This window comes from Mustela erminea, chromosome 13, assembly GCF_009829155.1.
Source record: "Mustela erminea isolate mMusErm1 chromosome 13, mMusErm1.Pri, whole genome shotgun sequence".
Classification (NCBI taxonomy): domain Eukaryota; kingdom Metazoa; phylum Chordata; class Mammalia; order Carnivora; family Mustelidae; genus Mustela; species Mustela erminea.
Window position 1 is genome coordinate 82352060 of NC_045626.1, and position 24161 is coordinate 82376220.

Consider the following 24161-nt stretch of genomic DNA (forward strand, 5'->3'; position numbering starts at 1 on the left):
GTGCGTGCGGGGACATCATGTTCTTCTGAGCAGAGGGTGCCCTGTGTTGGCTTTTCTGATGGTTCCTGGTTGATGGGGGGTGGGGGGGTAAACAGACACGTGGGTGCAGCGGGGCTCTGGGGTCCGACCAGCTCACCGGGCCGCCCCACGCTGTGTGGCTGTGGGCAAGTCACTGTGCCGCTCTGGCCCCCAGTTTCCGCGCTGGTATGCTGAGAATTGTAATAGTAGCTCCAGGGGTTTTGTGATAAATCATTTAATCCTCATATATAAAGCACTTTGCCCAATGCCTGGCCATGGCTTTCACAGTTCTTTTATTATTTATTTATTTATTTAGGGGGAGAGAGGGAGAGCACAGGTGTGTGCGGGGATGAGGGGAAGAGGGGGCGATCTCACGACCCTGAGATCATGACCTGAGCTGAAATCAAGAGGTGGTCGCTCAACCGACTGGGCCACCAGGCGCCCCAACCAGCTTTTATAGTTAGTCTGACTTGTGTTTGCTGGAAAACAAACAGCCCCAGGTGGCCTGACCTAGCAGGCTGGCTCCAGTGCTAACGGCTCAGCAGCACCACCTTGGGGAGGCTACGCCCCTGTAAGCAGCGGAACTCAGGTCCCGGCAGGGCGTTTGCTGCCACGCCACACATGACCATGACCTGGGACCCCTCCCCAAAGGACGCCACGAACGGTCTCTACTTCATCCCCTCGGTGCCCGGTGCTGTGCCGGCTGGGATGGCAGCTCCAAGGGGGCGAGACGTGTGCTCACTCACCAGGTTCATGATGAAGTACAGCTCGATGGAGAGGTAGACGATGAAGAAGACACAGGACCAGGGGTTCCGGGAGTAGGAGGGCATCATCACGTCTGGGAAACTGGATGTGCAGAGCATTACCGCAGGGCCCCCCAGCTTTCTCCCCTTCTCCGTCCTCCCAGAGGACAGCTCTCTGTTCTGCCTTCCCTCCTCTCAGTCCGTGGGCTTCGAGCTCATCAGGCCACCCCCATCCCCAGGCACCTGTCTGCGCGCGGGTGTGGAACATTCTTGGCTGAAAAGAGAAGACCCTGGGGCACCGGCAGAGGGCCCAGGCCCAAGCAGAGCCCACACTCACTTGGCTGTGGTCAGAAGGACAAACAGACTGACGATGCTGTTCTCCAGCGTGCTGAAGTACTGTAAGGAAAGAAGGCAGAAGAATGCACTGGCCCCAGAAACAGACCGCCATGGGCCACCTGGAGTGCCCTGGCCTGTCCTCCCCTCTCACCCCACCAACTCCGCCTCCTCCCAAGGAATCCTGCGGAGGACAGAGGAAGGAGCAAACGTGGAGTCCACCTGCCTCTGCCTTCCTGAACTCTGCGCTTCTGGCAGAAGCAGACAACTGACTGGGACTATGATCCTGGAAACGTGTCTCAAGGGCAGGAAGGGGGACTCCCTCGGTGCTTAAAGAAGGGAGCAGTTCAAGTATGGGACAGGAGCTTTCCAGTGCTATAAGTTAGGCTGAGAGATCTTCCTAATGTGGCCGTGGTCAAACATTCCCCTGAGGGGAAAGGCCCCACATAAAAAAAGGAAACAGATAGGGATGCCTGGATGGCTTGGTCGGTTAAGCATCTGACTCTTGATTTCAGCTCAGGTCATGATCTCAGGGTCGTGGGGTCAAGCCCCACATTGGCGTGGAAACTATGTAAGATTCTCTCTCTCCCTCTGCCCCCTCCCATGCACGCATGCGCTCTCTCTCTCTCTAAAAACAAGCAAACAAACAAAAAATTTTTAAAAACACGAAGAATGACAACAAAAAAAGAAAGACAAACAGAGATTACTTACAGGGTCTGAAGGATTAGGGGAGAACAAGTAGAAACCTAGAAGGTGGCAGAAAACATAAAAAAAGGTTAGAGCAGAGGACCCCAACCCAGACATGAAAGGATTGCACTAATGTAAACGAGCGCAGGGGGGCAAAGGGAGAGCATCAGGGAGTGGTGGGGACTCGGGCATTCTGGGCAACACTCCGTGCTCGGTCTGAAGGAGCAGGTGTGCTTGGACATGGCAGAAATGTTGCCCTTTGGAGATGTGGCCCAAGAACCACTGAGTCTACTGTTTGAAAAGGCCACATGTACAGCACGATGGCTAGTTAACAACACTATCATATCTTTGGAAGTTGCTCAGAGAGTAGATCATGTATCATCTATTTGAAACTTCTCATCACAAGAAAAAAACTGTAACTGTACAGGGATGGACATTAACGAGACTTACTGTAGGGATCATGATATACACAAGCATCAAGTCGTTATGTTACGCCCCCAAAACTAATATGATGTTATATGACAATTCCATCTCCAATTTGTTAATTTAAAAAAAAAAAAAAGATTAAAAAAAAATTTCAGGGCTGGAAATCTGTATTTTCAGGCAAGAAATCTAATTTTTAAATGTTGGCTCAACATTTTCAGACCAAGGCTGGACTTGGAAACCAGCCTGCTGGTTTGCAATTTTGGTTTGGGGAACAGGACAGCCAAGTAACAATTCCGAAGGGATCCCCTTGTTCTCTTATGGCCCAGGGTCCCGAGATGGGACCACTAGTAGCCTCCCTCTTGGAATAGGCTATTCCTGAGTCCCTGAAGTTCTGAGTGGGGGAAGGGGAGAAGCTCTGACCTCAGGAGAAGTAGCCCCCTTGGAGCAGACAGGGAATTCTGTAGAGACCAGGGGTGGTAAGGGGCAGGGCAGGAGGTGACGCTGGAGCCAATGGCTCAGGACACAGCAATCAGAAGGGCCTGAGGCGCTGGCCTTAGAGGCAGGGCTCTCTGGTTCCCCTGTCTTCACCATCCCAGAACCAGAGAAGAGACTCCAGGCTTCCCAGCCATGATCCAGAGTCTCCACTGTCTAAGCCCTGTGTCTGGATGTGGCTGTCACATAATATTTGGCCTTATCTAAAGAGACAAGGCTTCCCCAGGGTTCGAAAGGCCATGATCTTGCTTTTGAACCTGGGGAGGCTGAAATGTGCACATGCTCCCACCCCAGACACACACCCTGGACAAACTCTCATAGATGGTGCAAGCATTCCCAGCTGTGTGATGTGTAATAGTGAAAACAGAAGAAACTTCGCAGGAGGGCACACACACGTTACGTGACCACTTATGTAAGATGCTTTCACTATGCAAAGCAATCGCACTTACTTGTGGCTGAAGGAAACAGGAAGTGTAACTATAGAGATACGTGTGTGCGACGGTAGCCTAGGTCAGGCGGGAGCTCTGACGGGAAAGGGAACTGACCTCGAGGAAAGATACAGCGTGGCTCCCGTTTTCTTCCTAATACTGGATCTCCCAAGTTGAAGGTCATGGGAGTTGAAACACTTGTGAGACCTTTCTGGATGTTTTGTTCTGTTTTGTTTTGTTTTTTCCTTTCTGGACTTTTAACACTGTCAAAGTCAATGCTCCTTCAACCGTGGATTTGATGTTCAGGGGCCGCCCGGGCCCTGGGGTGCAGGGACTCACCAAGGATGGCAAAAATGACCATGAAGAAGAGCAGCAGCAGGAGGATGTCCATGAAGGGTGGCAGGGACTGGAAGATCTGGCGCAGGTTGCTGCGGAGAGAGCGGGGCAGGAAGGGGTGAAGCGGGGAGGGCTGTCTGGAACTCTAGGGGCAAGATGGGGACCTGGGGCTCCTGATTCACACACTAAGTCCCACTGCACCCTGGTCTGTGACAGGTGCGACACACGCAGCCCCTCCCCTTGCTCATGGAGCCCTAGAAGACAAGGGCCCTGTGAGTGACAGAGGGAAGGCCAGAAGGCCAAGTGCACGGCCTCGGGCACAAAGCTTCCCTGAGCGGGATGTGGGATACACAGAGACATTTTGGGGCCATCTGCTCCTGGGACACTGGCTTCCAGCTTTAAGGATAGGCCTGAAGAATGAATCGCTAGTCTGCTCTCATCAATAGTGCCCCAGCCAAGAGATTTTCCAGATGGATCCTTCAGAACTACGCTTATCTCCAGGCTGGTGGGCAGGCTGAGTCCAGCACCCCCAGGCTCAGTGGGGGTGTCAGCATGCCAAGTTGGAGCTGGGCTGCCGCCGCTGCTGTGTTTCAGCAACTGAGGTGCTCAGAGAGAGAAGCCAGCCCCAGGAGGCTGCAGGTAAGACAGGGGAGAGCCCCAGACCCAGTGCCAGGAAACCAAAATCTGAGCAGACTCCCACCTTCTGCTCCATGTGGGTTGAGCGGCTGGGAAAAGTGAGCGTACTATGTTCTCCCAGCGTGTAGGACTCATCTTATCACTACTTGACTCACTGGGTCCTGCTCTACAGGCCCAGAAGGTCCAGGCCAGGCCAGGATAGCAAGCATCTCGTTCCCCAGGCCTTACCGCCGGACGCCCCCGCAGTACCGACAGTCCACCAGGAAAATGCAGCGCAGCGCCCGGGTCACACGCACATGGGACGTCTGCCGTACCAACACCACGATGGCCTCGACGAACTGCACCACCAGCACGGAGGTCTGGGGGTGGACAGGCACAGAGTACCATCAGCCCCTCCAACCCAGCAAATACCCAGAACAGAGGGCCGGCCAGGTCCTGCCAACTCTGGGCCCGAGGCCCTTCCCTTCTCTCCAGCTCTCTTGGGCCTCCCCCGACTTCAAGCAGTCCTGGAGACAAGCCCGGTGGCTGCTGACGCAGGCGTGTGGCCCCAGGAGAAGGAAGCCACAGGCAGAGCTCCCCTAGCTTGACGGGCAGAGTGGCTACCCCTCTGCCCAGCCACGTCTGCCCACCCTCTGCCTTCGGCTCGCCCCACACCACTGGGGCCTGCAGGGCTTCCTGATCTGCTGTTCCTCGGGCACATTCTCCTGGACAAGTGTGTGTGCTTTTTACGCAGCAAAGCGCACTCTGCCGTGTTCCCACTCACTGCACAGAGAGAGCCGTAGGTTACTGGCCTGCTCAGTGTGGGCCTGGAGGCCAGACAGACCTGGGTTTGAATCCTGAGCCTCTGGGGTTTAGGTCCCATTCTCATCTGGGTGGCAGGGTGTAAACTAGGAAGAATAACACGTCTCCTGCAAAGGAGGAGCCTGGCACACACTAGATGCCAAATCCCGGTGACTCCTGTTAGCAGCACCATGACCTCTGGAGCAAGACTCCGTAAGGCGAGGACGGGCCCGGGGGCCACACTTCTGAGGGCAGGGCTCAGACCATGGGAGATGTGGAATCAAACTGAGGATACAGGCTTGACGGGAACGTGGAAGACAATGACATACACAGATGGACCCATCACCTTGACCATGGTCCGTCTATGCCGGATGAAGGTGTGGAGGCCCAGCCACCGCAACTTCATGCAGAGTTCAAACACAACCACCATCAGGGCGAACAGCTCCAGGGTCGCATGAACCTGCAACCAAAGGGTGTGGGGAAGATAGCCCATCACCAGCCCCCTGTCTCCCTCTCCCCTGCCCGAGGCTGGAGATGGTGTGTGGCAGTGCAGGTGCAGTGCTCACTGGGAACCAAGGTGTGGCCCATGGTCCTAAGTGAGGCAATCAGATGGCACCCCTCCCTGGAATTTACCAGTGAACCAAATCACGGGGGTGGGGGGTGCATTCATTTTAGCAGGGACCCCAGGCAAGACTGGTGATCCACTGTGGCTCCTGAGGCCTCTATGATCTCCCCTCCCCACCACCGGGCTGCTCTGTTTTACATCTGCTCATAGTATGTGTCCTTCCAGAACGTTCCCTGTCCGGTATGCCACGGAGACGGACACTCACGTAAATGCCGAGCCGGAGCGCGGGGACGGCGGGGGCCTCACACAGGGAGAGCAGCAGCAGGAGCAGGGCTGTGGACAGCTCCATCAGGTAGAAGAGGTGGTTGTGTGCGAAGAGGTAGGCCGCCAGCGCTTTGGCGTTCTTGGGGTGGGTGAAGAACTTGTCATTATTCTCGCCTTCCTGAGGAAACGAGAGCAGGGTGGGCGAATGGACCTCGGGATGAGACACCTCGGGGTGCCGTGGGCAGAGAGGAGGAGGAGGCCCCCGGCGGACAAGCAGAGTCGGGCCAGAAATGGAAGATGATGGGAGATCGAAAGTGTTATCTTCGGGTGCTTGGGTGGCTCAGTCGGTAAGCGTCTGCCTTCGGCTCAGGTCACGACTGCAGGGTCCTGGGATCGAGTCCCATGTTGGGCTCCTTGCTCCGTGGGGAGCCTGCTTCTCCCTCTCCCTCTGCCTGCCTTTCCCTCTGCTTGTGCTCTTGCTCTTTCAAATAAATAAATAAAGTCTTTTTTTTTTTTTTTTTAAGCATTATTTTCCCCAAACTGCACCCCTGTCAAGTCTGCTGATGGGGCTCCTTCCCAAAAACCACCTGGAAGAATCAAAGAATAGTCCCCAAGAGAATGAACAGCAGCGACACATGTGAGCCCCTCAGCGGCCAGACTCCCATGCTCGGAAGTGTCTGTGCAACGTAACAAACTGGGGGTCGGGGTGAGCAAACACTGCGGAGTCCTGCTTCCCCACTCCTCCCTGGAGAATGCTCAGAAAGTCCCTTCCCCTTCTTCAACAGCCAAGGGGCTAACATGTGTCCTTACTCATTAGGCTCCCCCAAGACACTTAGGACGGGGTGTGGGGTACGGCAGGCTCCCGGCAGATGTCGCCTGTTATTATGATTATGATACTAACATTGAGAAGAAAAGGAGCCTGAAAATACCATATATTATATATAAGGTACACACACACACACACACACACACACACACACATAAAATATGTTCTGCTTCTTACTTTCTTGACTATTTCACCTCCTTTCCAAACCCCTGCACAATGACAGGCCTTGCCCTGATTGCCGCGCTCCAGTGATAATGGGACAGGAGCCGACCCTGACTGAGTGCCCGCCAGTCCAGGCCCTTCCCTGAGCCCTAGACCCTCCTTCACCCCTGACCATGGCCTTCTCAGGTGGGTGCTCTTATTTCCCCATCTGACAGATGAGTAAATCGAGGGACAGAAGCTTCAGGAGCGCTTGAGTTTCTGGAGCCAGGCCATCTGGGTCCCGTGCTCGGGCTCCGTGACTAGCCTCCAGCTGCTGACGTGGAGACTAAGTGACAGAGCCCCGGGAGCGGCCCACCTGTCACTACGACCAGACGACATTCAAGGGCCACCCCCCCACCCCCGTTCAGGTCAGCCTTCTAGTGGTGGTGGTTGGTGGGGGTGGGGGGGGGTCTTCACTGCCTCTCTGGAACTAGTGGGCGTGGGGAGGAGGGTCGCCCCGCCTCACCCACCCCGTCGCATCTGCACCCCAGCCAGCCGCCAGCGCGGAGTGGAAATTACTTGGTAAAGCTCTGCATGTGTCGCCGAGATTTAGCACTTCTGAACTGGGGGCAACGCTGCCCCCCGCACCGGCCCCCTCACCCAGCCCGGCCCGGAGACACCCACTCCTCACCCCTGGGGTGCCGCGGCCAACTAGTGTGTCAGTCTCAGGGATGCTACCCGACACCCTCAAATGCACGGAGCAGGGGAACAAGATATCCGGCCCCAAATGTCAGGGGTGCACCTGGCTCATCACTTCCGGCACCAACTCTCCGCTAGACTTTTTCCCACCAGCTTCATTTCCTGGAGAGGGAAGTGGCGGAGCCAGAAAGGACACCCAGGTCCCCTGACCCCGAGCCCTCTGGCAGCATTCCAGCTGTCCTGGATGAGTCAGACCTTCACCTCTTCCAGCTATTCGGCTCTTCTGAGATAAAGGTCACCCTCCACAGGCCCACAACCCTCATCCCAGGGAGGAGATCACCATAGTGATTCCTGCTGAACCCACAGGCTAGCAGAAGGAGGGCTCTAAGCCCAGAGGGGCCCACTGTGCCATGGAAAGCAGTCTGGCCTGGCAAGGGATGTTGTCAGATCTCACCCAGCGTGGTACCTGCTACACACAATAGGTGTTTCATGGCAGTTTGGTAGGATGAACCACTCCCGCCAGAGATCACTTCTCCAGGCCACAGCCCGGCCTGAGAACTGCCTAGTAGCTGTGGGAAGGGGAGCTCTGCCCTCGGCTGTGGTTTGTGAGGTAGCCTGGAGCGAGTCACTTCCCCAAAGCCAGACACATCCCTGCCCTCGTTACCAAAAACTAAAGACAAGCCACAGTCCCGACAGGTGCAGGCCAGACAAAGAGAACAAACATCCCGGCGGTCAAACAGCGGGCATGCTGGGCCAGCCTGGTTCCCGGTCCTGTGATCTGTGCAGGGCTGTGGATTGTACCAGCACCGCTGTGGCCGGGGGGACATGCAGAGGGATCTGGGAAGCCTCTGGCTTGGATCACCAGAAAATGCAGTTCTCGGGTAATGTCTTCCAGTAAATAGCCAGGAATGAAGGTCTGGCTAGCGGAAACCACTGACAGGGGGGCTTGGGTTTCACGTCTAGGGTGAGAGAACTGCCAGCAGAGACAGAATATAAGATCTCCAGCACCAAGGATAGAGCGATGAGAACACTGGCCTTGTTTCCTGGCCGCTGATCACGAACTACATTAGGAGAAATAAGACAGGCCAGTTGTGTATGACTTCTGGCTTCGCTCTCTGCTCCCTAGGGCAGAAATTCCACCCAGGAAACCAGTCCTGTCTCAGAGGCACAAGGACTGCGGAGCAGAGCAGAGCACATGGTTCCCGAGGATGAGCGAGTCAACAGGCCTCAGGTACCCTCCAGGCGGCAAGGGGCCAATTACTCAAGCACTCCGACCACCCGCTCAGCCGAACAGCAGGAGAAAGACCATCTGACACGGCTACGCCCACCCACTCCCAGAAATGGCCACGACTAATGTTCCCAGGCATCCAGGTATGGTTTTTATTTTTATTATTTTAAAAAAATGATGCATTGTTGATAAGATAATTCAAGTAACACACAGGATTATAAGGCAGTAAAAATTCCATCAGCCAAAGATAATCACCTTTAATATTTAGATGAACAACTTTCCAGATGTGAATGGGGAAATCTGTGTGCACACACATGTGTATGCTGCTATATACATGTATGAACTTAAGTGTGTGTGTGTGTGTGTGTGTATATAAATATTACACAAAAATTATCACACTCTCCCTGCCATTCTGTGGCCTCTTTTTCACATGGCCCACTTTTAAATGGTTACATGTGGTCAGTTATAGAAACGGAGGAACAATGTGCAGAAGAAAGAGCGTCGCTTGGAGGTGAGCTGGACATGGTTTAAATCCACGCTCGTAACTTATTAGCTGGATGGCCTTGGACTCCTTTAGTTCCCCTCAGTGTCGGCTGCTAGTCTGCAAATGGAAGACGATCAAAGCACTTTGGGAGGCGATTGTTAGAATGTGGCTCACTTAGAAATAGATATTTTTATCACTAATGTTCTCAGCCGCTTAAGGAGAGAAGGAATTACCAGATTTCTGAAGTCCCCCAGGCCATCCTACCTCTGTGTTTTGACCCACTCCGTGCTCTTCTCCAGCATCTGGTCAACCTCGGAGTAGGTGACAGTGCACGGGTGACCCTGGGGGACTCTGCGAGATCATCAACAGACATGCCTGAGCTCGCCAAAATGTCTCTGAAACATTACTATTTCTTCAACTTGGGTCAGAATGCACTGGCTGAGGGGTACGACTCGTGTGACCCCACATAAGACATGAGCAGCAGGGGCGCCTGGGTGGCTCAGTGGGTTAAAGCCTCTGCCTTCTGCTCAGGTCATGATCCCAGGGTCCTGGGATCGAGGCCCACGCTGGGCTCTCTGCTCAGCAGGGAGCCTGCTCCCCACCCCGCCTGCCTCTCTGCCTACTTGTGATCTCTTTGTCAAATAAGTAAATAAAATCTTAAAAAAAAAAAAAAAAAAGACATGAGAAGCATAAAGACAACTGAACGATCACCAAACAAATATCCAAAAGTAATGCAATCCTCCAAAAGAAGTGACCAAACACATACTTGCAATGTGAGAGCTGCTTCAAAGAGAAAAGATTAGGGGAAATTATTATTCAAATGAATTTCAGAAAGATTCCGTTTCCTCACCTAGACTCTTACTCCTTGCACACAAGAAACAGAGATCTCACAGTGACAGGAATGGCAAGATTATGGCAATGGCGCAGACAGTGCAACGAGCAGTTAAGAGGCAATACCCCTTTTGGAGAACACTCAATAACTGTACATCAAGGGCCCTAAAAATGTTGATGCTTCCCGTCTGGTAATTCCACTTCCTAGAGGCTTTCCTAATAAAACGATCCTGGATATTAAAGAGAGAAATAGCTCTTTGTGTAGATGGTCCTCGGATTATAATTTGTAATAGGGAAATGCGTAATATATAATAAGGGAACCATAAAAAGGGAAAATACCCAGCCTTATCAGGATAGTTTAAGTAAATTAGGATACATTTACCAGATATAATTATAAAAGTCATTAAAATTTGTTACAGGAGTTATAATAACAGAAGAAAAAAGCTTCCAGGAGTGCCTGGGTGGCTCAGTGGGTTAGGCCTCTGCCTTCAGCTTGGGGCTGGGACTCCCTGCTCGGTGGGGAGCCTGCTTTCCCCTCTCTCTGCCTGCCTCTCTGCCTTCTTGTGATCTCTGTCAAATAAATAAATAAAATCTTTAAAAAAAGAAAAAAAGAGGGACATCTGGGTAGCTTAGTGGGTTACGCCACTATGGGAAAAAAAAAAGACTATACAACTGTGACTTTAAAATTAACTTTACAGGGGCGCCTGGGTGGCTCAGTGGGTTAAAGCCTCTACCTTCAGCTCAGGTCATGATCCCAGGGTCGTGGGATCGAGCCCCGCATCAGGCACTCTGCTCAGCAGGGAGCCTGCTTCCTCCTCTCTCTCTGCCTGCCTCTCTGCCCACTTGTGATCTCTATCTGTCAAATAAATTAATAAAATCTTTAAAAAAAATTAACTTTACAAAACACATAAAACCTACGTATTATTCTTCAATAATGTTGACAGTGACTTAGGTGGACATATTTTCCACAGCCCCTTTGTGCCTAAACTTACGACAATGAGCGTGTGTTACTTCTACAAAGAAAGTTTTTTTTTTTTTTGAAAGAGAAAAAAAAAAAACAAAAAACAAAAAACCAACCAGTACCAAGCAAGAAACAGCAAACCTGAAAGCAAATTAACAGGAAAGAAAGAAAGGTCTCTAAGTTCCCATAATGGGCAACAAACCCCTGCTACAGTGTAACATATTTAAAGAAACTCCCCCCTCAAGAACTGGCTGCCAGTGTGCCCCGAGGCCAAGTGGATAGACTCAGGGAGACTCGAGCAGGCAGGGCCACATGCTGGGGGTCACAAGAAAGTCCACACACATCGCCCTGCTCGTCTGAGCATGATCATGTAAGCTCTCCCCACCTTACAGATGAGAAGCTCACACACGGAGCTGGGACAAGAACCAAAGCCAGAGCTCTGGGGCTGTAACAGAACCCTGGCTGCACAACTCGGCCAAGAGGCACCGGAAACAGACATCCCGATCGGAGAGACTCACCTGGAGGTAGATTGCTGCCTCTTGATAATTGATCTCCCAGTTGTGTCCGGTGGGACTCTCATCCCCTGAGCCTAGACTGGGGGTCCGGGAGTCGTGGACGGCATAGCTGCCTCCATCTGCATAGGAAGGGGAGAGGGATTCACTCACAACCCAGGCTCAAGAGAATAAAGGCACTATTCACCAGAAGAAAAGGCTCGTCTGCTCACACATATATCCCATTATCTACAAGTCAGTGCTTGAATCCCTGGAATAATAGCAAGGATTAGCACGGCTAATTAAAAATGCTTTTCATGCTCTCGTTAAATGAAAGAAGCGAGTGCAAGAGAACACATATAAAATGCTATCTTTTGTGTAAAAAAAAAAAAAAGGCAGGGAGGCAACAAGAAAACATACAGATATCTATCTTTACAAAAAGAAACAAGGATACATTTACTTACAAGGGGTGCAGGGGGCAGTGTAGAAGTATCACTCAAAGGGAGTGATCCTTCTGAACACATTTTTTAAAAAGATTTTTTAATTTATTTAGAGAGAGCAAGTGAGCGAGCAGGAGAGGGGGAGAGAGAGGATCTCAAGCAGACTCCACAGTGAGTGCAGAGCCAGACACCGGCCTCAATCTCACGACCCTAAGATCATGACCTGAGCTGAAATCAAGAGTCAGGTGCTTAACCAACTGAGACATCCAGGCGCCCCTTTTTTGTACATTTTTGACTTTTGGAAGCATGTTAATATTCTACATGGTTAAAACAAAAATAACTGGATTTGTTTCCCGGTGCAGGGTCATCTGTTTTTGTTTTTGTTTTTCCCTGCTGATATCCAGGCCTGTTTACTTTCAGTAACACTGAACCCATCTGCCTTTGGGGAACCTCCTCTCCCTCCCTACTCTGCACCCATGCTTTATCTCCAGCCGACTCCACCCCTGGCTCGCGGCAGGTTCAACAAAAACCCTTCTTTTCCCGGACAGGCATTGGTTCAGGCTGGCGGGAGCAGAGTGGGGGTGGTATTCTATCTCGGGCCCAGCTAATAAGGGTTGAACATGGACCTTTTCCTGAAGCACTCAAGAAGGAGGGGCTCTTTCTGTGTTGGGGCAGGTGGCTGCCTCTGCCGCCACCATGTGAGGGAAGCCTACCTGAGAAGAAAACTGACAGGGAACTTAAGAATCACAGAGATAACATTAGTTCCACCCTGGGACTGAGATGTGCCCGATACGGACCTCCTAGCATTTCCAAAATCTGAGCTTATAAAGATCCTTTTATACTTAAACCAGTCTGAATTGGGTTTGTCACAACCCTCACGTGTGTCCACGGATACATGGTAAGCAAAGGCACTAAGAGATGACTTTCAACTTGTTAATTTATTGGGAAGTTTTGTCATCAACTTGACCATAAATTCACACTCAAACTGATCCTCCTCCAGAAAAATAAAGAATGAAGTTATGTTTGGATAAGGAGCTATGCACAGAGGTGGCAGGAAGCAAATGTGTAAAGCTCACCACCCGACAGGAAAGGGGAGGAAACTGGCAAGGGTCCTACCGCTGCAGAGTCCTACCTGGTCCTTCTAAGCTTGAACGGCCAGCCAAGGGCAGCCGGATCCTGCAAAGCTCTTCTCCACCCACTTCTAAAAACAACTTCATGTAGGTATATCTGACACACAGTAAAATGCACAATCTGGTATGTTCTAATATAGGCACATGCTTGTGAAACCACCACTACGATCAAGATCACACATCCGGGGCGCCTGGGTGGCTCAGTGGGTTAAAGCTTCTGCCTTCGGCTCAGGTCATGATCCCAGGGTCCTGGGATCAAGCCCCACATCGGGCTCTCTGCTCAGTGGGGAGCCTGCTTCCCCCTCTCTCTCTGCCTGCCTCTCTGCCTACTTGTGATCTCTGTCTGTCAAAAAAAAAAAAAAGATCACGCATCCATCACCCCTTCCATCCACGCCCAGGCAATCACTGCTCTGTGCTCTCTGTCACTATTAGATGATTTTGCATCTCAGAATTTTACAAAGAAGGGATCACAGAGTACGTATGCTTTCCTGGTTTGACCTCGCTCCCTCAGTGTAACCACTCTGAAATGCATCCATGCTGTTTTGTGTATCGGGAGCTCATTCCGGTGTTTTGGCTGAGCAGTATTCCGTGGTATGTGGATATACCATGGTTCATCTGCTCACCTGGTGGAGACCCAAGTGATTGCACCCAGTTTGGGGCTGTTTCAGACGAAGCTGCTATGAACACGCACGCGTGCGGCTTTGTACAGACACGTGCTTTCAATTCTTTCCAGTAAACACCTACGGGTGAAATTGCTAGATCATACGCTTAACTTAAAAAACTGCCAGACTGTTTTCCAAATGACCTGCAGGGTCATTGGAAATGACCCTGTTCCTCCACACTTTCACCCATACCGGACATGTTCCATCCTCTTAATCTTGTTCTAAAGCTTTTAATATGCATTTGGGCTAATAATCTTGAGGCCTTTCCACAGGCCTATTTGCCATTTGTATGTTTTAGCTGAAGCATCTTCAAATCTTTTACTTGTTTGTTTTTTGGGTAATTTTCTTATTTTTGAATATATATATATATACATATACATATATATACATATACATACATGCACATATATGTATGTGCATTCTATAAATAAACCCAAGTCTTTATCTATCTGAAGTCTTTATTTCAGCTTTTGATTATTTCTTTCAATTAGGGATTAGTGTGGCTTTTCCTATTCTTTTAATTTTAATCCCTTAGTGTCTTTATATTTAAACAGTGTTTCTTGGAGGCAGCATATAGTTTGATTTTGCTGCCTCCCCCAAGTCTGAAAAATCTCTGCCTTTTAATTGGCATATTTAGATTTATCACATTTAATGTAATTATTGACAGGGTTAGGTTTAAATATATCATCTTGCTGTCTTTTTATAGTTGTCCCATCTGTTCTTTGTTCTCTTCTTCTGCCTTCTTCTGGGTCACTGAATATTTATTATGATTCCATTTTATCTCCTTTGCTGGCTCAGCTACAATGCTTTTTGGAGGTTGCTTTAGGGTTTATGGTACACATTTTTAATTTACCACAGTCTATGGTCAAGCGATATTGTGTCACCTCATGTATAGAATAAGAACCTTATCCGTTTACGGTACACTTCCCTCTCTCCCCTCCAAAACTTCAGGCTTCTGGGAACGCAGCGATTTCCAGTTCACAGACCTAACCCAGAATGTGCCTCATCTCCATTGTGAGGATGTGTAACCACAAGAATCTTCCTAGAAGGGACTGTACCAGCCGAAGCACAGAAGAATAGGAAAGAGTTAACACTACTCGTGGGCTCTGTGCTTTGCGCTCACAATCCCAAGCAGTATGTACGGTCATAAACGCTACTGTACGAGGACGTTAAGCAATTCAGCCAAGGTCACACAGCTCTAAGGGGCCAAGCCAGGATTTGACCCTGGGCAGCCGGGCTCCAGAACAGATGCATTTAACTCCTATGCTCCATGACCAACTCTAAGAGAGAGGAGTCGACAGCAGATGATGCCTTTAAAGCCATGGTAACAAACATTTATTGAGGCTTACCACATGCCAAAACCTAGGCTGCGGCAGACTGTACTTTGCAAATTCAGCCATGGCACAATCTTTCATCCTACGTGCTCTTCTAGAACCTTGCCGCTTCCGCACGAACGGGTGGAGCCTGGGTGTCTCCCTCTTGAAACCAGGTGAGACTGTGCCTATCTTGACCAACACAGGATGGAGGACATAATGCTAATGACTTCTGAGCCTAAGTCATAAGAACGCTCCCACCCTTTTCCTACTGGGACCCTTGCTCCTGGAACCTAGCCACCACGCTGTGTGACGGAGAGGCCTGTGGAGAAGAAGCAAGGCCCTCTGTCCACAGCCCAGCTGATGCCCCAGCCAACAGCCTGCAACCTGCCAGTCGGGTGAACGAACCATCTCAAAACCAGATCCTGTCCCCCAGACAAGTGTCCAAACTGACACAGCGTGGCAGGGAGATAAGCCCCTCCACCGGGCCCTGCCCAAACTGTAGTCTTTTGCACAAAATGTCTCAAGGCAATATCTGCTATCTTCAGGCACTATGTTTTCGGATGCTCTGCTCTAGAGCGATAGATAACTGACTCCCACCTAAGTGCTTTATACCCCGACAACCCCGCAGAAAGGCCAGGTGCCTTTCTGAAGCCAAGTGGCGGGCAGGAAGCAGGGCTGGGATACCTAACTGGGTGATTAGTTCCTCATCAGCAGGCTATATGCCTCTTCCGTTTCTTCTCGGGAAATGGAAGCCTGGAAAGGGTGGCGCCAAAAGGATGAAACACAGCAGCAGTTCAATCCCTCTAAGAAGTTACAAGCAGGAGGTGGCCCATCTGGCTGCAGCTCGCGGTCAACCATTCTGGTCCTTCTCTACCCGAGGCCGACGCTCCCCGACTCCGCTCCCGGTTTCCATTTCTGGAAGAAGTAAGCCCTAGGCACAGACAGAAGGTCGAACCGCCTTCCTGGATATGCTGCTGTGGACCAGGGAAGCAGGAGCCGTAATGCGCCTCCCCGGTAGGAGAAGCCGCCGGCAGGCAGCTGGACGGCACTGCGCCCTTGCGTGCCTGCGCCCGTCCTCCATGACCTTCCCGCTCCATGGCAGGAGCCTGCGCCCGCGCCACAGCAGTCCTAGGTGGAAGAAATAACGGGGCCGGTGTGGGGTGGGCGGCGATGAGCTGGCACAGATGGCGGCGGACATTACTGCCACTTTCCCAGGCGGTGCTGGATGCTGGCATCTGCGTGAGCCCCTGCCTCAGAGACCCTCTGCTCAAACTTTCTTGGCCCTTCCTTCCTCTCGGGGCTCTCAGCAGATGTATCTGCCTTCTTCCTCACACCCAGGAGCTCCCTCAGCCCTCCTGGTTTCTCCCCTCTGGCCTTCACCACTTCCGCCGCACACCACTGTGATGGGGTTGACAGCGGCGAGGAGGGTGGCTATCACCTCCCCCAGTGCAGGCCGCTCCTTGCCACCCGTGCACCTCGCTCACACTCCTACCAGCAGGTTCTGCCTGGGATCAGGTGCCCCGTGGCATCTTCCCCTCTAAGCCACAAACAACAGCTCCCTCCTGTTTCTGAAATCCACAGGGACCACTGGGATGGGGAGAAGGACCAGGCTTCTAGGCTTTGATGGAAAACTTTGACATCGCCTTTCTCTCCATGGCCAGTGAGGCTCCAGCTCAGCTCTCCTCTCTAAGACCCATCTCCACTCCCCACCTTCGCTGGTCCCTGCCTTTCCCCTACAAGACAGCAATAGCCCCCAGGCCGGCTCTCGCTGCCCCAGCCTCTCCTGGCCTCCTGACCCCAGGCATCTTGTTGGAGGATGAGGTTGGCAAAGCATCAATAGGGAACGTGCTCTGTTGCTTAAAATCTCGAAATGGCTTGTCCTCAGGAAAAACTCGGACTTCTTCGTCCTACAAGGAGCTATATGCATCCGGGCAAGCAAGGGTCTTCAGAACCGCAGTCCCTCCCAAGCTCTAACAGACGGGTGGCTCGTCAGCCTGGCGCTCACGGGCCGGGCTCCAGAGGGCAGCCGGTTCCTAAGGCGCGCTGAGGACACAGGGGGTCCCATGTGACAGTGAGCACCACAGAGATAAAACGTGTGCTCCAAAGCCACAGACCACACAGGGCGGGCTGGCGTGCGAGAGCAGACGTGCTGCACGGCTGACCAACGACGCCCTGGGCAGAAGGGGCTCTAGATGTCGTGTTTGCTTTGCTGAAGTAAGTTAGTAAATGCTAGGCCCTGTGACAGCTAAGCACATAGTTGTTATTTTATTCTAAATACGATCTGTACATTGGAAGTAATTCTTTACAAAATTACTTTAAGCTAACAATTGCCTTGTTCATTTACTCATTTGTTTAGTGGGTGTCCACAGGGCAGAGGGCAGGATGGGGACTAGAGGTACCTGAGAGCCCCGGCCCTGCAGGGGCACATGTCTGTGGAGACAGCAAGGGTACCATCACCACGGGGCCTCAAGAAGCGTTTCCACAGCCATCCATGGCTGTTTCAACAGAACGGAGGCTCACCCCGCGAGTGGGGAGTTGGACCAGCTGCCCTTGCAATCCCCAGCATCTTTGTATTTATAGGTACACGGAGACTCCGAGGGGACAGGCAGGTTGGGGCAGTTGGCCTTAAAAACAACTCAAATGCATGACCTTCCTTGGGGCAGGGTCCAGACGCCTGGACCTTGCTAGTTATCAACAGCCTTCCTCAAACACCGCCTGGCTACACGGAGAGGGCAAGGGTGCCTCTTAGCACACTCATTCCTTTCCCTCTCTTGATTAACCGCAGCCCCACAAATCTATGCAGTCCAGAGCTCAGCAACTCAGCTTCTGCCCAAATAACGGACTTCCGCACACACGGCGCATATCCCCTGTGCCAGGCACTTCCTACACACCCCATATGCACGTGAACTTCATCCTCCCAACTGACCGCGACTGTCCCCATTTTGCGAATGAGGCAATGGCAGAGCAGAGCGATGTGTGAACTTGCCCCAGGTCTCACACATGTAGAAAGCGAACCAGGTCTGTGTTCAGAAGCACCGTGCTGAATCACAGAGGAGGGCTACCCCGTGTGCTCAGCAGGTACAGTGCTGGGGGGTGAGTAGGTATTATGAGAAAATATTTCCCTCGACCTAAAATGTTGAGCAGAGTAGCCACACCCATAGGAACCCCAGAGCAGGAGGGCTCCTCGGGAGTCAGGAGACTCAGCCCCTGGTATGCCCTCCATTCACTATGCTGAATGATGCCCAGATAGTGGCTGCGCCCAGCCGGTAAGATCCCATGGCTTACCTGCTCCGGCCCTGTGCCATGGCCCAACCCACCTCTCCCCCGGGGAAGCACAACCTCTTCTGCCAACTGGGCTCCCCGCACCTCACCCTGCCTGTCTAGTCTCTAGGCCAGAGAAGTCCTTTATTGTGTGTGTGTGTGCGCGTGTGTGTGTATGTTTTAAGTAAACTTAGTAGTTCAGTATAACAATAATCCTTTAAAAACCTAAGCCAGATGATATCACTCCTCCGCTCCAAACAGACTGCAGCATCCCGCTCTCAGGAAAACCCTCAAGTCCTCCCCTGGATTAAAAGGGCCTATGAGACCGAGATGTCTCATCCCACCCACCTTCTTGCTCCAGACATGCTGGCCTCCTCATGGTCCTGGGACAGGCCTGGAAGGTTTTGCCTCAGGCCCTGTGCACTTTGTGTTCCCTCTGCCCTCCCCCGATCTCTCCCATCTCTGGAAGTCACTGGCCTACCCTGTCCTCCTCGGGCTGCTCTGTGCTTCTCCCTGGGGTCGTGTCACCACCTAGAAGGGCACTGATTTACTTGCTGGCCTGTTTTGTGCATTCCCCCACCTAGAATGCCAGCTCTGTGAGGCCAGGGACTTTCATCTTGTTATGGAATCCCCGGGACCCAGAATAGCGCTGGGCATGATGGACAAATGCTCCACAAACATTTGTAATGAAGTGAAATAAAGCTCTTCCCCGAAGATTCCAGAAGCACACTCCTGGGCCAGTGACCAGAGGGCAGGGACAAGGACCTATGCACAGAGCCTGCCAGGTAGGCTCCCTTGGGACTGCAGTGGACTGCTGCCCCGGCTGTGACATGACCTCTGTGCTTTCTAAAAGATCATTCTTCTAAGGATTTGCTGCAGAGGCACTATTTCATATAAGGGTGATTTGGGACAGAACCTTAAAAAGAAAAGGAAAAATGTGACTGGCAGAGCCAAGAGGAAAGAATGGAGGAGTCTCCCCTCCAGAGTGGACTTTGTTCGAACCATTCAACCTGATGCTTGCTCAGAACACAGAACTTGGCTTGCTTACTAGGTTCCTAAAGGCAAAGCCCCATAGCTTGTTTGTGGCTCTTATATTCGGGGAGGGCTCAAAGGCCCAGAGGTGTGGGGGGATGCGGTGGGAAGGCTGCAGGGCTTTTCAGGAAAGCCACGGGAGACTTCACAGAGCCCTCTTCACACCTGGCTCCAGCGGCTGGGAGGCACATTTAGGGATTATACAAAGGGCGCAAATGGAAGGCAGGGAGCCCCTGGCTTGCCCTGTTCCTTTTATAGGCAGTCCTCACGCAGAGGGGGCAGCCCTGCAGCCAAGTCCAGAAGCACTTTCAGTGCACCGCAAATGGGGGTGCTGGGGCACCACATGGCTCCTAATTCCCTGCCCCCGAACACTGCTTCCCACTTCCTATGCTGGAAAAGTGGCCACAGAGGTGATGGAAACGCTCCAAATCCCAAGTGCTTTATTGCTGCGGTTTAAGGCATGTTCAAAGGCTCAGCAGCTCCCAAAAGGGGCAGGACAATTACAGCCCATAAAAGAGAGGAAGGCAGGGGAGCAGGGAGCAAGTCAGGGGCCCAAGGCTCAAGTGGGCAGCCAAGCTGGAGGACACAGACGGTGGGCCCGTGGTTCAGACGGTGGGGTCCCCGGGGGCACAAGGCCCTGCCTGCCAGGGAACAGATCCCAGTGGGCTTCCTTCTCAAAGGCCCCCTCAAGGCAGGATGTGAGAGGCAGTGCTGAGACTCCTAGGCCCTCTGACTGGTCTCTACTGGGCATGAAGTTCCCCATGTCCTGGTGACAGCCCACGCCCTGTGCCCACTGGGTCTGCTCCAAATTGTCTGTCTGTCTGGGGAGCCTCAGCCCCGGAGAGGGGGGCGTTGCAAGCAGCCCCCTTCCCTGCTGCTCTGCCCACCTACTCCTCCCGCCCTGGCCAACTCTGCACTTCCTGGGGAAACACCCGCCCCCAGGTCTCCAGGTGAATGACGGGTGCTCCCTGTGAGGGAAGAGTCCCGGACAATAAAGCAGTCAGGAGGGCTCTCACCACAGCTCCCCAGGTCTGGCCCAACCAGGGATTGTTAGAGACCTCATGAGAATCAAGACGGCAACCTCAGACTTTGGCACTATCCTCACCCAGAGCAGGGTAGGCTCTTCCAGGTGAGCTGGAAAGGCAAGGTCAAGGCATACCGCAAGGGCCCATCTGGTGGAGACGGGATGACCTCGCCACAGGGCTGTTGGGGAGCTGGCCCTCCACTACCTCCTCCAGAAGGAAAACAGCTGCCGACCCCGGCCTCTGCATGTCCGCGTTCCTGGGAGGCAGCCGGCCTGGGAGCAGGAGGGAAGAAGGAAAAAGACCCACAGTGGGTACAGGAGGGTGGGAGAAGCAGCTTCCAGGCCCTCCCAGCAAGCCAGCTTCTCCACTGGCTTTTGCTCCCAGGTTTTAAAAGGGCCGGAGGAAGCTGACCAGCAACATTCTTGGCAACCAAGAAGATCCCATTCTGTGCCTCCGGGGAAAGTTCCCGAAGAGAAACAGTTTGTTCTGCTCCTCTACTGCCCCGGGCAGAGAGCTCTCCTGTGGAAACCAGGCTATGGCCTCCTCTGCCCGCAGACCTTAGCCACTAAAGATTTACGCAACACCTACTCCTTAACTACCCTCCCTGGATCCTGGCAGCCAGCCCAGGGAGGTGAACATAAAATCACTGGCAGGAGGAGGGGAAGGAGTTGAAAGGAAAGGCCAACAGGGCAGGCCTTCAAATACAAAACAACAGTAAAAAAACCTTCTCTCCAAGTGGGAGAGAAGTTCCCCAAGCAGACGACAGGCCACCAAACCAGGATGACCTGTTTGCACAGATGGTAACGCTTTCTCTGCGCTGATGTAACAGGGCCCAGACGCTCCCTGCAAAACAGCTGGCTGCTTTGCATGCAGCCTCTGAAATGACCCTGCGGGGAATCCAAGGTTTCCGTTCGCTGGAGCACAGCACACAGCAGCATCCTGGTGGCGCCGGGTAAATAGAAACAGTTTCCATATGCCGCCATAAAGCTGCACTAGGGAGGAGCCGGAAAGAATGGAAAAGAACAGGCAGGAGGGGAGGGCTTCTGGGATCCAACCCCCATACCCAGCAAGGGCAGGGTCTGCGTGGGCTGGGGAAGCCACTGAGACCCTCCTCGGGGGCCTAGGACCAGAGGCTGCTGTGGATAAAAGGCCTATGAGCTCCCGGACGGGGAAGAATGCCAGACCGGGAGTGCCGCTGGGCAGGTCTATACCAAGCTCTCTAGTCTCGTTCTACCCTTGCTAGTCTTCCTTCTCCCCCTCTTAACATGTGCACGACCTCACCCACTCTCAAACACACACACACTGCACATCCTCCTCAAGCCTCCCTCCCGACTGGGCCCCCTCCCCTCCCGCCGGTTCGCCGTCAGAATCCCCAGAGCCTCAGTTTCTCCACCCGCTAACTGGGACGGGGGCCAGCTGTGCTCTGGGCGGTACAGAAACAAATGTGAATGCCCACAAAGCACCCGGAGCCCCCCGGAAACCGGTGCCCGCCAGAATGACAACGAGCCACGGCCCAACCGTTCGCCAGTTGTCACTGAGAGCCCCACTCCATGGGAAAAACAACTCCGAGAGCAGAGGAAAATAAACCAGAGTGACACTGATGAGTTTTCCGGGCACCGCTTCTGCTGCTGGCTGGCTCTTCAAAGGCCCCCAGATAAAAGACACTCTGCGACAAGAAAGCGGGGCGCACATTTCCTCCTGCTCGGGCCTCTCTTTCTGATGACGGGTTGCGAGATGGCACGGGACGTAGGGCCATGTTATCGGTGCATGCTAGGAAAGACGGCAAACACGGACAGAGCCCTGGGCAGATATACTGACCTCCAGGAAGGGGAGGGCTGGCACAGAGCCAACATAGCTGAATCGCTGGCCTCAAGCCCGAAACTTGTTCTGCCAAAGGCTTAGGCCAGAGGAGGGAAGGAAAAACAAAAGGCTCAACTAGGCCAGTACTACGGGTCAACCACTGTTCTAGAAGGAGGAGCCTGGTTTGGAAGTAGCCAGGATAATGCCCTGTGCCACCCTCAACTTCGTTTCTGGCCAGCTGACAGAGACCGACGTGGCCAAATCCAGAGAGATTCTCTGTAGGTACAGGAGGTCAGCCACAGAAGGGCCTTGAACTGTCAGGGAAATGGCTAGAAGGTTGAGAGCAGTAGCTGTAAACAGAGGCTCTTGGGAGGGGCTGGGGACATGAGTGCTTCTTTGTAATTAAGGGTAGTGGTTACTGCCCCAGAAGCCTACCCCCAACTGGCTACTCAGAGCACCTGCTCCCTGAGGTTACAAACATGACCTTGACAGCCACTCGGCAGGCTTCATAAATCATGCAGTAATCTGGGGGAGAACAAGGGAGGGTGGAGTTTTAAAAGGCTGGCCTTCCTGATACAAACAAATAGGGCTTAATTTAAAGACATTTATTCAGCACCTACTGAATACCAGGCATGTGCCAGGTGTTGGATTTGAAAAAAGTCAAAACATGTACTTTGTCCTCATGGGGCTCACCATTAGGAGTCATGAGAAGGAATGTGATTCTGGTGCATTAAGTCACTTCTTAGTTACAACAGCCTAGAAAAGGGTATGAGAACTGCCCTCCATGGGGGCTCGTGGGCAGATGCAGGAAGATTCAGGCGTCATGTCTGGGCCACTTCTGAAGTATGAAGGATGAAGACGATTCACTATATTGAGGCGGGGGCGGGGGTGGGGGGGGAGAACATTCCAGAAACAGGGAAGGTCGTGCATAAAGCTCAAAGAAGCAATCAGCAGGGCATTTCTGGGAAGCTAGAGAAGGTTCCGTGATCCTGAAGCTGACCCAGGCAGAGACAAGCAGGCGGAGCAGACCAGCTGAAGGAGACAGGGCCTGAGCCACTGGGTCCAAAGGGAAGCAACCTGAGCAAGTGTGCCAATAGGAAGCACCTGACGAGGCGGCCCGTGTTGGTGAACCTCACAACCCCATCTACAGACGCTGCACGCAGCAAAACCTCAAGTTCAGTCTCCCAGGGCAGCACCGTGAGCACATCTGTGCAGGGCAGGTGCCCCACCGGGAGCCACCACGCTCACCTCCGCTACCTAAGCCTCCTCACCACTCCGCGCCGGCCACGACTGTGTGCCCCCACAGACCCCCACCCCTTCTGCCGGTGGAGAGGGAAGGAGTGGCTGCTGGATGCCCGCAGGCAGGATGGTATCTCTCCCTCCTTCATCTGTGATAGTCAAGACTCGGCTTGCAATTCTGCTTCCTGCCCCTGCGTCACTGGGTTTATGGAAACAAAGGGCTTTCACTGGGACTGTCACTCATCACCAGGGATTTACTGAGCACCTACCATGTGCAAAACACTTTCTGCACACCCATCAGAAGCCTCCCCCCCCCAACTGCTTCACACACACACACACACACACACACACACACACACACACACACACAGGCTGCAAGCCCCACTCTGTTTACCCAGTGAGGAGTACAGCACCTGTGCGAACATCTGTCCCATGTTCACTTGGAAGCATCAGAAATGCTAATTGTGAACCACGCAGGGACAGGGACGGGAGCTGTGGAAGGGTGACCCAGGAGAGGAGACATTTTTCACCACACGCAGGCACTTCCAGAGCCCCCACGAGAGCTCAGCAGACAAGCAGCATTCGGAAGACGCTTCTGGCCATGAGACTCATTCTCCACAACGCTCCTGAGGTGTCAGCGGAGGCGTCAGCATGGATCCGCGTCTGCACCAGCCTCTGCCTGGGAGCACCTGCCGGGCTGCCTCCATGGGGCTCGCACAGACACTGGCCGCGCCCCAGCATCTGGACCTTCCGTGGCTGCTGGCAGCCCTGCCCGAGGAGCAGCAACAAGGAGTGCGGTGGCCAGAGGCCTGGGCCTCTTGGGGAAGTGACAGTGGTCAGAGGCCGACATCCCGCAGAGAGCTGGAGGGCTGAGGCATGCCCCTTGT

The 24161-nt window shown here is 52.9% G+C and overlaps 1 protein-coding gene across 6 annotated transcripts in view; it reads right to left on the bottom strand.

Annotated features, from left to right (window-relative positions):
- The window catches only part of TPCN1 (two pore segment channel 1), a 65293-nt gene that overhangs the window by 24417 nt on the left and 16715 nt on the right, over positions 1-24161 (bottom strand). For 3 of the 6 annotated variants that reach the window (XR_004278070.1, XM_032310582.1, XM_032310583.1), the window contains exons 3-11: positions 20370-20507; positions 11397-11512; positions 5710-5886; positions 5226-5339; positions 4328-4458; positions 3467-3555; positions 1806-1840; positions 1099-1157; positions 765-864 (exon numbers count right to left, since the gene is read on the bottom strand). Coding sequence is in view for 5 of the 6 variants with exons in the window: in XM_032310582.1 (XP_032166473.1) it covers positions 765-864; positions 1099-1157; positions 1806-1840; positions 3467-3555; positions 4328-4458; positions 5226-5339; positions 5710-5886; positions 11397-11512; positions 20370-20507 (959 nt within the window). In the remaining variant the exon portion in view is untranslated. The remainder of the gene's footprint in view (positions 1-764; positions 865-1098; positions 1158-1805; positions 1841-3466; positions 3556-4327; positions 4459-5225; positions 5340-5709; positions 5887-11396; positions 11513-20369; positions 20508-24161) is intronic. The other 3 variants (XM_032310586.1, XM_032310587.1, XM_032310584.1) reach the window with 1 other exon arrangement.